Genomic DNA, 17386 nt, shown 5'->3' with positions numbered 1-17386 from the left:
GTCTTAATCCGCCCTTATTTTTGCCGAAATATATGCTTTCGAATTTGCTCCGAGTTCGCTAAATCTGCTGTGCTAATATCAATAATGAAATACCATTTCATGTATATCTGATCGAAAAAGACTCAGGCTGAAGTGGCATAGATACGAGGATAGCTTTTTAACTTAAAATTTAACTCAAAAAATCAAAAAACTGCTGAAGCTCAGCTTACCTAACCAATAAAATAAACAAATCTTTATTCAATATATAATTTATTAATTTACGAACAGAAATGTACTTTATTCGTTCGAGTTCATTCATATTATTTACATGATAACAATATGTACTCGTTTACAGTCAAACTAAAAAGCCAGCACACGCTTAATAAAAAGTACAATGAACTAAAACAATCAGCTTGTTTCCATTCACTTTTTCTTCATACAAATTCATTTGACACTGTAAAATTCTCTAATAAATTTCTCATTCAATGTAAACTGGCCTATATGACGCTTACTTCACATTATATACTACCTATCTAAGCTTTTTATTGAAACTGCCACTTTATGATCACTGTGTCCGCTATGCATTGCTATTCAATCGAGCTTAACCCCTCTTGCTGTCGACTTCCGAATTTTTCTTAGGTTAAATCTCATATGGCACTTTTTGGGTTAGACCGCAATGGGCCAAAGTACCTTAAGAGCCAAGTGACCTAACGAAATTCCGATTGAAGTCAATGGCAAAGAGTGCAGTTATGATATACTTTTAACATGAGTATTAGCAACGTATAGAGGAGACAGACATTATGAAATGGCTTAATAAGCTTAGATAAGCAGTACACAATCCGATCTGCAAATCTCTTTCAGTCCAATTTCAGGCCAATCAACGACCACTAGACCCATTAAAGTACATATTCATCTTTATTTTATAATTGCATTGTTTGTTACAAAGGTTATGTAATATATATATATATATATATATATATATATATATCCATTAAATTTATTTAGCAAGAAACTTATTCTGTTATTTCCTTTTTTGGGAGCACCACACCAATGCTTTATTGTGACAGAGGCAAAAAAATAGATCAAATTATTAATTACAATAATTCATTAGAAATTAATTTTACAGGTCTTCAGCCCGTAAATCGATGCAAACTCGCCATAACGTATTTGTTTGAAAATACCAAGGGGCACCTCCCTACGTTAACAGATATATCGACAAAAACAAATCGCGAAGAAGAAATGTTAATTAAATTGAAACGCGTACACGGTCGGCGGGGTTTAGCTAATAACACATCCTTATGCGACAGCTGAGGTTTGAGCGTTAAGCATAGATCCACTGTAATGTAACTGTCTGTGTTTTGAACTGGTGCATTAAGAAGAAATAGGCACCTTTGAGTTCCAAATCAGGCAGTTCTTGTTAGCGCCAATCGAGTAACCAATTCGTAATCGTAGAAATAACCCGCCTGAAGATGAGTTAAATCCATGAAATGGTTTCAAGCATCGTGTCAAGTAGCAAACGACGTGTTAGTCAGTGTTGGTACTGAATGCTTGTTACTTTATTGGTGGCTTGCCCTGGTTTCACCCCAGCTTAGCGTTACTGGCCCAACTCATAAAGCCTCATGAATCTCTTTAAGATCCTTCTGCGCACTGTTTAACGTTGCCTCAAAGACGTCGACAAGCGGCCCGCCTACAACCTCGGTGATGCCACACAAAGCCTTAGAAAACACCGCACAGTTGTTTAGTTGCGTTAACGGATCTAGTGGCCCTGCAATCTCCTATAAAGAATTAAGTAAAGAATAACTTCATTATGAATAAATGTGGTTCCAATTAGCGCTACAAAGATGGCCTCTAAATGTGTTTTGTTGTTACCACTGTCTTCAAGTGAAAGACAAGCAATTTCGTTGAGTATGCTTAAAATCATCTAAAGGCAATCCATTATGCGTAAAACCGAAACGTACCTCGGACATGTCGTACGCTTCCTTTTCTTCTTCATAGAGGATCTTTGGCAGAGAGAGCAGTGCTCGCAGGCATGGATACGACGGACTCAGTTTACGAGAGATAAGGTTTAATGTCACCTCTACACCAACAGGTCCATTTGTCCCACGCTCTGCCTGGAAACACTTTACCTGTAACATGAAAATACAGAAAGTGATTACCAACTTATATCAACTGCAGGATCCGCCGTTAAAAATTACACTTGAACGCACACACACACATACACATATATGCCCAGACTAAATGAATAAATTTCTATGCGTTATTTCCTTTATTACAAAAACACTATTATTTTTCCCTAGCAAAATGTTCATATTTTTTTTTACAAAACTGCACTGTAGGCCATCCAAGAAGAGTTCTTTTATCTAAGTGTTTATACCTGATCGTAAAAGACTTCCGTTTTATTTTAATCTTCGCGTGATAAGTTCTTTTTGCGGTAGAATAATTACTTGATTAAAATCATCTTAAATCTTTTTTTTTAACTATATAATATCGAATCTGTAGGTACCTCTATTTTAGAGGGTTTCTTGGCATTACTTGACTCGTTTGAAAATACGGAGAAGATGAGTCCGACAAAATGTGGATCCATTGCCTGATAGTTGGCTTGTGTGTTCACATCAACGTGCGACGGATGGACAGTAATGTGCGGGTGTGAATGGTACCACCCGCATACACGAAGAGGCTGCCCATCAACGGGGGCCAACTCCTCTGCGTACGTTGAGGCCTCGGCTTGTTGTTCCGCTGAGATCTCGACACGGTCCCGCCGTTTATCTGATCGTCGTAGAAGCATAAGCGCATGCAGCATTGCTTCCAAACCCCTTACATAGAAAAAAATCGATTCATAGATATGAATTAAGTAATTAATTATTAAGGTGTAGCTTAGCTGGCGCTTAAAAAAAATTATAAGGGTCTAAAGATGAGTTCCCCTCCCAAACTCAAGGCTTAAAGCATACCGATCTAAGCAAAAAGGCATACGAGATTCTGTTGCAAGCTTATTTTACATATTCTAAATAAGAGCATCAAGCATCGTACTGTTGGCTTTAGCACTAAGCACCAAGTTTACTACTTGTGTAGTAAGCAGAGCCTAAGTAAAAATACATAACTTTTCTTTAGGAAACGGAACTTTTTAAGGAAAGGAAACCAACAAACATGTGGAAGTAGCTTTTAAGAAGTCACAGTTTTGATTCTCCAATACTATGATATCCTTATTTCTGATGAAATAAACCGCACCAATAACTCACGTTTGCGTGTTAACATGCTGTCCTATAAGCAGGCCCATGACCTCTTCCTTTTCTGTACTCAACGCGTGCGTCAAACATGCCTGATACACGTCTGAATAGATGTTCACCCTGCTCACCATGGTCTGCAAGGCAAAATATAAATGTTAAATTTCGCCATTAAAAACAAGGTGAAATAAAATAGTTGTCGAAAATGTCATTTTGTTTCACTAAATAAACCGATTTTTCAGCTCGAAGCATAAACAAAATTTTATGATTTGAACAATACGATGAGAACACAGAAAGAGCAATACTACGTAACAACTGACTATCGGCAACTGAGGAAAATGTATAAGAATCGCCCCTTGTTTTTGAACAGCCTAATGCTTCTATAAGAGAAGATAATGTGGCGTTAATGAATAAACGAGTGCTGTTAACAGCTGTTGGTATATTGATGCATCCAAATGGGTTGAAGATTAGAAAACAACAATACATAAGTAAACTCAAATCGACTCCACTTCAGTCCTAACCACACCGTTAGTAAATATTTTAACGTTATTTTCTACAGATCATCAGTAGGTCTATGTGAACCGTCGTTGCCTGTGCTGCTCCGTGTCAGAAATGATACAGCTCACTCAATGCTTTGTTTGGATCTGCTAAGTGCGTATCAGCTCACTTCCTAACGCAGATTCGCAGTATTTGAAATGCTTTAGACAATTTCTGGCAGTGATTGTATGGACCATTTAGGCCAAAAACAAGACTCAGCCAGACTAAGACTTTTATACGCTTATCTATCGATTCTGCTTTACCTAAAGCTAGTCGCCGTGACTAACGCTAAATAACGGTCAAAATTTGCGCAAAAACTTAGTCTATCAAAAAACACTGTGAGTCATCAGGCTTCAGAGCCCAGACTAGAAAAATGCATTAAAGTTATTAACATAACCGATACGCTGGTAACGTGCATACCCTTACGAATTTTGCTTTTACATTTATATATGTTGACAAGGCGTGTTAATTAAAATATTAATAAATATTACTTAGCTTGTTAATGAGTAAGTCCACGTTTTTGTAAACAACACTAATAGTGCATGTTCTTTTTCAAACAACAAAAATGCGACTACCTGATTATTGATCGAACATCAACGTGCCAATGCTAAAATGCTTGGTGAACGTTTGATAGACATTGAGGGTGACTAACCAAATTCGGAAATCGATTTCGTGCGAGAAACTGCGCGCAAACTAATTTGCGATGTTGAGTTAGATAAAAAGAAAACAAACAAACATCGAAACAGTAGATATGAATGTACAGACATTAAACGGAACTTGATTCTTCCATTTTAGTTCCAATTTCCTTCTCACATTATCGCTTAACTTCGGCATGCCCTCGTATCAAAACAGCGCACAAATCATTAAATTACTGCACAAAGAATGCACAGACACATATGCACATACACATATACATACAAAGTAGAGGAACAAACACCTCCCCCGAAAGTAGATTTTTCTTTACTCTTACTGAGCCTGTCACCAGCGGCAACCTGAAATGTTCTTCACCTATAGCGATTTTCGCTTAATATCTTTACCATCTAACGGATCACCTACGTGGATAATAAAGAATGTTTTGATAACTTTCTCTACCTCGCCCAGCTTTAGTTACAGTAATTGTGCGAAGTTATTTAACAGATTTAAGGAATCGGTCAACAATGACAAAACCATTCGTCCTTGGCTACGGATCTGATAACCAAGCATTTAGCGATTTGAAAAAAAGTGCGAAGTTCTACCGAGAGTGGTGTTTTGTCCAATCACGATGCTGGTCTTGACATGAGTTCGAAATGTATTCGACGGTGCACTAAAGGTCCCTGCGTCAACCGAGAGCTTTCTTCTACCAAAGAGGATGAGAGCCTGCACTAGCTGTGTTTGGAGGAGTATTGGGTGTTCGTCTTTCAATCGCTTTATTTATTCTCTGTGACGACTATTGTTCGGTGCGTAATTATGGGCGTACCTTTTATTTTCTATTTTTTTTTTATTTACACTCTTCGGCTATCTTATCCGTAAGAACAATAAGTTTTCGAAATCATCTATTCGGTATTGCGTCAAGGACCTACCCCTATTGAATGGTCTAGCCTGAATGGGTTTTCTTGGGCGTTTTCTCAACAATTTCAAATATACTATTGAATTCTATTTACAAGAGTACCCTATTTGAGGGCTTAGAATTATTGGCGGCGAAGTACTGTTATGTAAATAAGAGTCAATGTATGTGTTTCGGGCAATCAAGAATAAATAACCACTAAAACTAAGTAAAAAATATTATTAAGAAAATATCGTTTTAGAGCTTGGAACTGAAACAAAAGCCTGAATTTGGGATTTAAAAAATGTGTTAAAATATCCATTATGGTTTCAAATAAAAACATTCCCAAAACGGCCGCCTATTGCCACCTATCGCAATAAAAATTCAAGCAGCAAGCATACACGTCATTTATGTAAATTAATGCGCTTGTAGAACTGGAAGACTTATTGCAGTCGATCGCTACAGTCAAGCATTGCCTAAGGCAACCTATTCTTTTTGTGAACCTTTTTCTTATCTGTAGTCTTTTTTGAATAAGGTTACTTGACACCTATTCACTAGTAAGGTCGAAAGAATTATTATAGAAAAAAATGTAAAAAAAGACCCGGCGATTACTTCTTCCTGTAAGTCAACAACAATCGTACGATAGTCGGTGGAAAACTTACAGTAGATTTAATTGTCAAAGCACGCGCCTCTCCGCCGTTAATAACTCTATAATTACCAACTAATTAATTGCTACTGTTGTTTTTATAATGATAGTCTAATTCGTTCGAGGTACCGCGCGTCTTGGTAAAGGTCTCCTGATGACTGGTCGCACCGGAGCGTAGGCTTCTGCTAGATCCCTCGTGTTTTTTGTAGGACCCTTGTTTGGCTGGCTGTTTTGCCCGGTCAAGTGATTGCTGTTGTCGTCGTAATGTTTACATTGAACTAGTATTAGCTGCTTGGTGCGGTTCTGATGGTGTATTGCAACTGGATCAGTGCTATTGTGTACAAATTTCGGCATGTAGACCTGGTCGAATTCTCGGCGATATTTTTCGGATTTTCCACACACGAAAAGCTATATCTACCGCACGAAGGTAGGTCGTAACGAATGTGGTAAGATGGAAGGAATTTCTAAGTGCTGTGGTAATAGAATAGAACCTTAAGCAGGGGTGTGGATATCGATTTTGTCCAGTGAGGGTTTTCGGCGCTTTACGAGTCATAAGGGCCAAAGTATACAGTGTAGATATTGATGAGCGAGTGCCGCTATATGAAATGACAATTCTTTTTTAAGCGACTGTCTTAGATAACGGCAGAAGATTTCTAGAGGTTGCTCTGCTCATCATTACTCAAATGGTTTCAACCGATTCCAACGTATATAAACGCAACGATGGACATTGCTTATATCAAGCCGCAGAGAAGAGATCTAACATTTTGTTAAGAGTGTGTATCTGTTCGTTTTCGCTAATGGAGGTTAAGAGACAGAGTAGAAGTCGTTCATTTTGACAGTTGGTGTCAGAAAAAAAAGCGCTGATTACTCAGCACAGACCAATGCACCGGATGATAAAAATGGCAGGGAAACATTACTGGTAGCTTTGAACTTCCGAGAAGAAATCGAAAGTTCGGAGAAGTTTTTCACTATAGGGACCTGTCACATCGAAAACTAACAGGTGCCGTATAACACATACTGATTAACGAAAAACACAGCATCTGTCGTGGTTTTTCGTGTACTGCTAGTACACCCAAGTGCCCAGCTTTTCTAACGAGCAGACGCTGACATGCTATAGTCACGGCGTCTTCACAGTACCTTGACTGTGGAACTTAGACATGTTTGTACACTGATGTGCTGATTTAAAGTGTAATTAAGTCAGGAAATTTAAAACGTTATAATGGTTTAATTCAACCAGTTATAAACCTGACGGTAACGGATAGCAACCGATTGTTGAATTTTACTGACTGGATCAAGCAAAAGTATATGTAATTGAGTCACTCAGGTTTGAGGCTCATCGAGAAAATTGTAAAAGTTACTTATCATTAAACCCATCGTTTTACCCATTCTGCTATAAATTGTTCTTCGTAAAGTGCTGTCGTTTCAACTAAACAGATATTTAAAGCATTGAAAATATATAGCTCTGCATAATGCAATATGAATTGCCTCATTGGATGGAGAAAAGTTGAACCATATTTTTTTCTGCTTGTTAAAGAGGGGCTTAAGTTACTATTCTTCGCTTTAAACGGCATCTTTACCTCATCTCATTAGCTTTTCAGCTACATGTATTTATCCCAAAAGGTAGTCACGTGGATACCTTTTTTTGCACACAGGCTAACACTCTACACATGCTGCCACCAAAGACGTTTTCTAGTCCGACTAGTTATAACAATACAAAGAGTTCGGAGAAGTCTGCGTTCAGACAGTTTACTTTGAAGAAAGCATATACTTCAAGGTTGTTTCTTATATCTTTGACTCTTTTTGGTGTTTTTTTTTGGTCTTGTCGTTCATCCGCAGATGTCTGGCGGCAGATTTCAGGTCAAGTCCTTCAGCCTCGGCATGGGCACGACAAACAAACGTCTTCAGCAACAGAAAGCGGAAAAGGCTCGACAAGAGGAAGAATCAAAGGCGGCGGCTGCTGCCTACGAAGAGTTCGTCGCGACGTTCGATGACAAGAACAAACCGAAGGCGTTCGTTAAAGCTGGTGTCGTGGCACCCGGCGCAGGCGAACGTGATACTAAACGAGAATTGTATAAGCCGCCCCGTTTCGAAGAGCTCGAGCAGCGTACCAAGGCCACACCTACGTTACCGCCTACTCCATCGGAGAATAAGCCGGCCAAGCCTGGCCGCAAGAAAGATGAGCCCAAGAAGAAGTCTAACCTTGAGATGTTCAAGGAGGAGCTGAAGATCATTCAGGAAGAGCGAGAAGAACGCCACCGCTTGAAAGGTGTCATCAAAGGCCAGTTGCTTGATGAGCCTAAAGAATCGTCACACCGATCATCACGGAGCTCCAGTAGCTCCCTACTCTCTTTCGAAAATATCTCAACAACATCTTCATCGAACAACGAGCCAGCAGTGGCTCGAAAGTTTCCAGGCAGCTCACACGATTCGGATGATCCGAACACAACAAATTTGTACATGTCAAGCCTTGATCCAGGCCTGACCGAGAAGGATTTGTGTGACATTTTCGGCATTTTTGGTCCCCTCGCATCAGTTAAAATCATGTGGCCTCGTAGTGACGAAGACCGAAAAAAGAATCGGAATTACGGCTTCGTTGGGTTCATGTCTCGAAAGGACGCCGAACGTGCCCTATCAGTGATGCAGGGTAAAATGGTGCGCGGGCTAGAGATGCGGATGTCGTGGTCAAAAGCTGTTGTAATACCTCCCGTACCCTATTATATTCCACCCGTTATGGCACATCTTACAGTACCCCCGCCACCGTCAGGGCTGCCGTTTAATTGTCAGCCGCCCCCTGATAAGGCGATTCCAGCCGAACAAGCCCAGTGCTTGCCTGATGACTCAGACGAGCTGAAGGAGCTTATACAAGCTTCCATTGTTCGAGTTGTGGCACCAAGTGATCGGCAGCTATTGAGCCTTATTCACAGAATGGTAGAGTTCGTTGTGCGTGAGGGTCCTCTATTTGAGGCGCTCGTCATGAGCAAAGAATTCAATAATCCGATATTTCGTTTCTTATTCGATTTTCAATGTCCTGCACATATATATTATCGATGGCGGCTTTTCTCCATATTGCAGGGTGACCATCCAACAAAGTACCGCTTGAAAAAATTTCGAATGTTTCAAGCTGGCTCGTGGTGGAAACCGCCTGTACAGAATCCGTGGACGAGGGGAATGCCGGAACATCTATTCAAAAAGATGGAATCCGAGAGACGGAAAGACGCCAAATCCGAGGGCGATCCAGCTACTGGTAAGCTTGAGGCTCGGCAACGAGCTAAGCTTGAACATATGGTGCGTATTTTGACGCCGGAAAAAAAGCGAATAGGCGAGGTGATGTTGTACTGCATTGAACACGCATTCGCTGGCGAAGAAATCGTCGATTTGATTATGGATTCGCTTGAACTTACGGAGACGCCATTGTTCAAAAAAATCGCTCGATTGTATCTTGTATCTGATCTTGTTTACAATAGTAATGTACGGATGCCGAACGCCAGCTTCTATCGGCCAGCTTTCGAGCCTCTTGTACCTCGGATAATAAAAGCGCTCAATGCAACGTACGAATCGATTGAAGACAAGGAAACGGCCGACCAGTTCAAGCAGCGGGTACTTAACGTTTTAAAAGCGTGGCAAGAATGGTCGTTATATCCCAACGACTTTCTGTTACAGATGCAAAACACGTTTATGGGCTTTGACAAAAAGCCTTTAGTCGACGTCGATCCCGACGAGGACCAGGACACGAGTAGTGAAAAGGACGAAAAAGAAAAAAATGAGGAATCTGAAACAACACATACAGAACTGTCGAAGCCTGAGCAGCAAAAAATCGGCCTAGCAGGGCTCGTCGGTTACGGAAGCGATGACAGTGATCAAGAAATGCCGACCCCTAAAGAATCCGAACCGCCTCAACCGTCGCAGTCAGCAAAGCCGAAATTTGTCGCCAGCAAATGGGAAACCGTCGATCCGAAAGTGGTTGAAGAGCAGGCAGTTACCACGTCCAAGTGGGACATGTTTGAGGACGACAAAGACAAAGAAAAGGATAAAGAACACCAAAATCGAACAGGTGGTCGAGGTGCGTTGTCAGCGATAGCACACGACCCTGATGAGGACTCTGACTCGGAGACGAGCCAGAGTGTGGCTGAACAGGATGACTCAGAGCGTCGGGGAAAGCTACGCGATATAGAATGCGAAGTACTCAAACTCCAGGATGAGCTGGAAAAGAAACGGCGCTATACGCGCACCGAGATTCAGGAGCAGTGTCGGGAGTTCCGAGCAAAGTTGGTCCGACGCCTCGACGACGCCGACGATAAGACGACAAAACGCGACAAGGAGCGCCGCGGAACAGAAAAAAGCGACAGGGATAAAGATAAAGACAACAGTAACAGCAGAGATAAAAACAACAGCAACACAAGTGGGGGCAGCAGTAGCAGCAAACGATACGATAGCGACGAGGAACAACGGGACCGAAAGCGGGATCGAAGTAAAGTCGATAAGCGGCGCCGGAGTCCATCTCCAGTGACTTCATCGCGAAGACGAAGTTCCTCGTCGCCAAGAAGACGGTCACCATCACCTTATCGAAAGCGGAACAAATACTAGCGTACTAGGCACACCGTGACGGTAAAGATGGTGGTACGAACAGCAGCAAGGTGTTCGATAAAGTTGACACAGAATAGAACATGAACGGACAGGGGCTATGGAAAACATCCTGTGGACGAGAAGAGATAATAATTGTCGGGGCATCAATGTTATATAAAAAGCGAACCGCAGAGCTCGGTGCAGGTTAAGAAAAAGGTGGTGCACTGAGTGTAGGCTAAAGGAATTACGTAGTAAAAAACGTGTGGTTTGACAAAAAGAGGAAAAATGCGGGTGTGAAAGAGCATTGATTGAGTAACTTTGTTGGGTGATCGATTGCGAGGCGTTAAGAATTACAAAAACAGATACGTACATAAACACACAGAAAGACGTAACCGTACTAAATCTATACACATATAAATTTAATACACATCATTTGGTTGTATTGGTTGCGCCAACCAGTAAAATGGTGTCTGATTGTCTAAAACTAAAAGACGAAAGCAGGATAGCGAGAAAGCGAGATATGGTGATCGAATGACGATGACTTCTTGTACAGTTTGTAAATTAGTATATGCACACTTAATGATGACAGCAGAAGATAAAAAGAAGACGTAAAATAACTAAGAGTAGAATAGAAATTTGAATAAAAACGGTACAAAAGATATTACTTTACTATTATTACTATTATTGTTATTAATAATAATATCAACATGTGAATAAAAATACATTGCTGATATTTAAAAAATAGTCGAAAACATTTTGTTTTTTACAAAAAATAAACCCATGCCGTTTGTATCGTCCGCCTTTTTCCACCTGTTTCACATTTCTTTCATGATGCGTAAAATGACAATATGGTACATATTTTATAGGCGTTATCTTGCTTCTTAAGAAGGTGAACATCAGCTAAAAAATCGCCAGAAGCAGGATTCATCTCCGTATTAGTACTGTAGGTTTGTCCACTTGTTTTGTACATATTGCCTGTTTCTGCTACTCCCCTTAATAAAAAAAAAAACTTATGGGCAGACTTAGGCGCACAATGATGAAAGTCAAGTAATAAAAAGCAAGTATAAGAAAACGATAATACAAATAATAAAAATGCTGATAATTAACTCATTTATAAATCTGTTTTTTTAGGAAAAAAATTAGTTCTTCGTGTGAACTTATATCCTACATGTATAATTCAAAATTTTATAACAATCAATATTTCTCTGAAATAATCTGCTAGTGTTTGCTTTAAAGCTTTGATCGGAAGTTATATCGGAAGGGCGTTCTTGTGTAGTTTCAAAAGATATGATCATTGAAATCATAGGTGACTATTTTTGCTATTAGGCTTGGATAAATTGTAGAAATTTATTTCGCAATAGCAGGGTATTCTTTACATGGCCTATTTTTAATAATATCTGCTGTTTCATCAAAAATCGAAGCGCAGTTTTTATACTTTTGTTTTACCATGCATCCCGAAAGCGTTTGTCATTTATTAAACATACCAAATACAGGACCATTATTGTATATATTTTTTTGAAAAAATATTGGCAAAAACGTGATTTTATTCAAAAATTTAAACGGAAAAAGGTTTCTCACTATTCGTAACAAAACACAACAATGTGAAATTGCTTGCCCATAAAATGTTTGCATGATGCTCTGTATAATTTACATAAATATGAATAGATCTGTACTGATCTTCATTTACTTTTCTCCCAGGTTTTAACCCATACTCATCTCAGAGCATTTGAAATTATAATCTGCCTCACACCTGTAAGTTGGCAAGTGAAAGCCTGGCTACAAGCTTGTCGCACTCATTATTTTTTACAATGCGAAAGCAGTTCCAAGTTATCTATTTTGCTACATTACCGCTGCAATTTAATTCAGTGTTTGAAATAATTTCCTTCAGATTATCACACGTCAAAATGGTTGCACTAGAATGCAACGCAGCAACGAACCTTCGTTCGTAGGTCCTAGTTAACCGATGCCGGGATTTAAACGTTCGCGCCTATGTACGCGTGAGGAGGCTCACAATCCCACACACGCTACCCCCTCTAAATATGCTTTACATGCTCACCGTTTCGAATTAGAAGTAAATCATAACAAATGTGGAGAAATTCGCAGCTACGACAGTGAAAACCTATTGCTTCTAATCGCCGGTTAATTAGAGCGATGCTAAGAAAGTGTTGCGCGGAAGATACATTTCTGGAAGCATCACACGCCATTGAAGGCATTTAGGACCCTGTTCCAATGTAGTTCCATTGGTTAGACCGATCTTCGAACCGTGGCTGTCCTGAATGTATGTGCATGTTTCTGAAAGTATGGATTAGCATTTTAATGACACCGGCGACTAGCCGTTATGCTTCTATCAGTTCATCCCTTAAACGTCGAATTTTAAATCCTATTATAATGCATTATTATCGACTCTAAAACTGGGATATGATATAAAATTGATTCAAATATTCGACGAACAAGATAACGGGAGTCCAGAAATAATAAGGGTCGTGAATATCCGTAATAAAATGAAACAGATTACTGTCAAAATGTCTGGTTTTATGAAAAATAATGAACACATAGCGTGCCGCACTCAGTTTTGTTTATAGCTAAAGTTGTATTTGTTTTTATAAGCCTAAAAAGCGAAACGACATTTGTCGCTCTGATCTTCAGCACTTGTCATAATTTTGACTTACTATGAGACAAACTGGCTTCACTTGCCCATTATTTTATCAAAAAATTGTATACAGTAAGGCTCCAACAGCAACTGATTAATTAGTCAAGTGGTAGGTTCTATTGACTAATTTCCATTTTCATTTCTCAAAGATCTGCTAGTCTATAGATTGCCTAATTACACGATTCCTCTTTTTAATGGTTTCGCAGACAACGCATCCGACATGAACCTAAACGGACGGATCTCTGTCTGTAATTGCAGAAGACCAGTCAAGTACCATTTTAAAGAACATAGTCTTGACTTAAAAATTAAGATGGTCTTCAAGAGGTGAACTTGTTAATACGTGTCTTCGACAACACACAGGTACGATCCGCCCCGGTTTCTATGGATGTCATGCCCCTCTCAGTATGTCTTACACAATTACCCTGCTTACTTTTTTTATTAGCGTTTAATATTCTTTCGATAATAACATATTTATGGGTATACAATATAGTGGAAAACCATGGAAGTCTACTGCGTACGTGCCATTTTATATATAACCTCGAGATAAAAAAATTCTGCATCAGTCAATTAAGAGAGATATATCTAATTTAAAAACACATAGGCACATCTTACTGGCGTTCTTAATAGTATGCACTTTGTGTGTATGTGATGTCCACAAACTTTATTGAATAAACAATCAAATATTTTTATTTTTTTATGCTTAAAAGCATTTGATTCTTTTTTGACTTTACTGTCCATTTGCAGATGTCAGGCGGAAAAAAAATTCCGATAAAATCTTTTAGCCTCGGCCTAGGCTCGACAAACAAACGGCTTCAGCAGCACAAAGCTGAAAAGGCTCGTCAAGAGGAAGAGTCCAAAGCGGCCGCTGCAGCGTACCAAGAGTTCGTTGCATCTTTTGAAAATGATAAGAACAAGCCGAAAACATTCGTCAAAGGGGGTGTCGTAGCTTCCGGCTCAGGAGAGTGTGAAGTCGCCAAACGCGAGTTGTACAAACCACCACGTCTCGAAGAGTTAGAAAAACGGGCCGCCAAAGCTACCTTAACTGGAGTTTCGCCGACTCCGTCGGAGAGCAAACCCGCAAAGCCTGGCCGCAAAAAAGATGAACCAAAAAAAAAGTCCCAGCTCGACCTGTTTCTTGAAGAACTAAAGATTAAACAAGAAAAGCGTGATGAACACAACAGATCAAAAAACGTCATCAAGGGCCAGCTGGTTGATGATCCAAAGGAAACGTCTTCTTCGCATCGATCTTTACGAAGCTCAAATAATTCCCAACTTTCACCTGAACATGTCGTTAGAACAACTTCGTCGAATAGTGAGTCCTCAGTGGCTCGCAAGTATCACACGGCATACGATTCAGATGATCCCAACACAACCAATCTGTACTTGTCGAGTCTTGATCCGGGCCTCACTGAAAAAGATCTATGCGACATTTTCGGTATATACGGCCCGCTCGCCTCGGTCAAGATCATGTGGCCTCGCACGGATGAGGAGCGAAAGAAGAACCGAAATTACGGCTTCGTTGCGTTTATGTGTCGAAGGGATGCTGAGCGTGCTATATCGCTAATGCAAGGAAAAATGGTGCGCGGATTGGAGATGCGAATGTCATGGTCGAAGGCCGTAGTCATACCCCCTGTTCCATACTATATCCCACCTGTGATGACTCATCTCACAACTCCCCCTCCGCCGTCAGGGTTACCATTTAATTGTCAGCCTCCACCCGATAAAGCGATGCCCATCGAGCAGGCTCAATGTTTACCGGACGACGCGGACGAACTTCACGAGCTGGTGGAAGCTTCGACGATTCGAGTAGTGGCACCTAGCGATCGCCAATTATTGAGCCTCATACACCGAATGGTGGAGTTTGTTGTGCGTGAAGGTCCCCTGTTCGAAGCGCTTGTGATGAGCAAGGAATTCGATAATCCGCTGTATCGTTTCCTGTTCGATTTCCAGTGTCCCGCCCACATCTACTATCGGTGGCGGCTATTTTCTATTCTACAGGGTGACCATCCGACAACGTACCGTTTAAAAAAGTTTCGACTCTTTGAAGGTGGATCTTGGTGGAAGCCACCTGTGCCGAACCCGTGGACCAGAGGGATGCCGGAACATCTCTTCAGGAAGATAGAATCCGAAAGGCAGAAGGACGCAAAATCTGAGGGTGATCCGGCTACTGGAAAACTCGAATCTCGGCAACGCGTGAAACTTGAGCATCTGGTGCGTACATTGACACCTGAAAGAAAGCGAATAGGCGAGGTAATGTTATACTGCATTGAGCATGCATTCGCTGCCGAGGAAATAGTCGATCTGATAATGGATTCGCTCGAATTGTCGGAAACACCCCTGTTTAAGAAAATCGCTCGTTTCTACCTCGTATCTGATCTGGTGTACAATAGTAGCGTAAGGATGCCAAACGCCAAGTTTTATCGGCCAGCTTTTGAGCCTCTCGTACTTCGAATGATTAAAGCTCTCAACGCGACGTACGAATCAATCGAGGACAAAGAGACAGCTGACCAGTTCAGGCAGCGGGTCCTAAACGTTTTGAAGGCTTGGCAAAATTGGTCTCTATACCCTAACGATTTCTTACTCCAAATGCAAAATACATTTATGGGATTCGACAAGAAGCCTTTAGTCGATGTGGATCCCGACGAAGATCAGGATACAAGCAGTGAAAAGGATGAGAAGGAGAAAGGCGAAGAACCCGACCCATTAATACCAGAATCTGCCCCAAAGACTGCTCAAAAAATGAACCTAGCAAGACTTGTCGGTTACGGAAGTGACGATAGCGATCAGGAAACGTCAACGTCGGTTAAAGTATCTGAACAATCTCAACCGCCACAGGCTGGAAAACTCAAATTTCTTGCAAGTAAGTGGGAAACCATTGACCCAAAAGTGGTCGAGGAACAAGCTGTCACCACATCCAAATGGGATATGTTCGAGGATGACAAAAGCAAAGATAAAGATAAGGACAAGCAACATCCAAGTCGTTCAGGTATCTTAGGCGTGCTATCAACGATAGGCCAGGACCCTGACGAGGACTCAGACTCCGAGGGAAGTCAAGGGGCGACAGAGCAGGATGACGTGAAGCGGCGGGCTAAGCTTCGTGATATCGAATGTAAGGTGCTCAAGTTTCAGGACGAGCTGGAAAAGAAGCGTCGCAATACTCGTTCTGAAATTCAGGAACAGTGTCGGGAGTTTCGCGCAAATTTGGTTCGACGTATGGACGATGACGATAAGACGAAGAAAAGCACTAGAGAACGCCGCGGAGGAGACAAACAGGAAAAAGAGAGGGACTCGAATAACAGAAGCAGGGAACAAAACAGCGGAGAAAGAAATAACTGCAAAAAATATGGGAGCGATGACGAACGACAGGACCGAAAGCGGGAAAGAAACAAAGCCGATAGACGGCGTCGAAGTCCATCTACAACTCCACCGTCTTCACGAAGGCGAAGTCCTTCATCACCAAGAAAAAAGTCCCCGTCACCCTATCGAAAACGGAGCAAGTACTAGGAAAAACTTGACACCAACCGGTAAACGTTTGTGTCAGGTTACGATCGAATAAAGTATGGGAAGCAATCATGGTGCGTGGATTCTTGTACAGTTTTTTTGTAAATTAAGTATATGCACACTTGACGATAATAATAATAACAAAAAGTGTAAATTAGCAAAAATAAAAACTGTCATGTAAAAACACAAGAACGACAACACATATAATTATTTTGCTTAATATTATATTGTTCATATTCTTTTCTATACGGAAATAAAGCAAAGTACATCGCTGTTTAACAACAAAGTATTTGCATTTTACGTTACCTCAGTTTTTATGTTGTTCACTATCACTTAACACTTGCTTGAATCCTATATTAATTCAATTGTCGAAAGTTCGCCAATTGGATAATTCGATATCCAATACTGTACGCATTTAAAGCTTTTTGAAAGGGCAAGTAAACTATCAAAAAGAACGAAAGTAAAGAGCCAAAGGTATGGACATTATAGACGAGTAGCCGTGTGGTCTTCTAATCTATTTTGTTCTTAATAGAAGTTTATATAATTTCACTCAGGTTCTATTATGAAAGCACTAGGAAGTATAATTTTTTTGTACAAAACCAGTGCTTGACCTTTCGAAAGCTATTCAGTGTGCGGTTTTAATAAGTAATAACAGTTCAACCATTCAATCAAGTATTATATATAGGGAATGGGGTACACTTTATGTGAAACGTCCCGACGTGAAACTAGTTAATGGGGTAACGCCAATACGTGCAAATATTATTTTT

At 40.5% G+C, this 17386-nt stretch overlaps 2 protein-coding genes and 1 pseudogene across 7 annotated transcripts; 2 read left to right on the top strand and 1 right to left on the bottom strand.

The window, feature by feature from the left end:
- Positions 1-232: 232 nt before the first annotated feature.
- Positions 233-5129, bottom strand: LOC111254657 (lys-63-specific deubiquitinase BRCC36-like). Of its 5 annotated transcripts, none has more exons than XM_022815752.2 (5): positions 4973-5129; positions 3216-3337; positions 2483-2792; positions 1938-2105; positions 233-1754 (listed from the first exon to the last, which is right to left on the bottom strand). In XM_022815752.2, the coding sequence occupies exons 2-5, from the start codon at positions 3332-3334 to the stop codon at positions 1587-1589; spliced, it is 765 nt and encodes a 254-aa protein (XP_022671487.1). In that variant the 5' UTR covers positions 3335-3337; positions 4973-5129; the 3' UTR covers positions 233-1586. The 5 variants fall into 5 exon arrangements, with proteins under 5 accessions (XP_022671487.1, XP_022671494.1, XP_022671500.1 ...); XM_022815759.2 differs by lacking the exon at positions 4973-5129 and adding an exon at positions 4830-4966; XM_022815765.2 differs by lacking the exon at positions 4973-5129 and adding an exon at positions 4656-4785.
- A 1015-nt stretch (positions 5130-6144) lies between these two features.
- Positions 6145-11277, top strand: LOC111254651 (U2 snRNP-associated SURP motif-containing protein-like). Its single transcript, XM_022815719.2, has 2 exons — positions 6145-6332; positions 7742-11277. The coding sequence occupies exon 2, from the start codon at positions 7742-7744 to the stop codon at positions 10487-10489; it is 2748 nt and encodes a 915-aa protein (XP_022671454.1). The 5' UTR covers positions 6145-6332; the 3' UTR covers positions 10490-11277.
- A 1219-nt stretch (positions 11278-12496) lies between these two features.
- On the top strand, positions 12497-16905 carry LOC111242921 (U2 snRNP-associated SURP motif-containing protein pseudogene; annotated as a pseudogene). Its single transcript, XR_015318574.1, has 3 exons — positions 12497-12746; positions 13325-13478; positions 13863-16905. The product of XR_015318574.1 is annotated as a U2 snRNP-associated SURP motif-containing protein pseudogene (transcript).
- Positions 16906-17386: the final 481 nt, after the last annotated feature.

The sequence above is a fragment of the Varroa destructor genome, unplaced genomic scaffold (genome assembly GCF_002443255.2).
Source record: "Varroa destructor unplaced genomic scaffold, Vdes_3.0 BEIS01000001.1, whole genome shotgun sequence".
NCBI classification, from domain to species: Eukaryota; Metazoa; Arthropoda; class Arachnida; order Mesostigmata; family Varroidae; genus Varroa; species Varroa destructor.
Note: the sequence above shows the minus strand (reverse complement) of the source record. Positions and strands in the feature narration are given on the sequence as shown.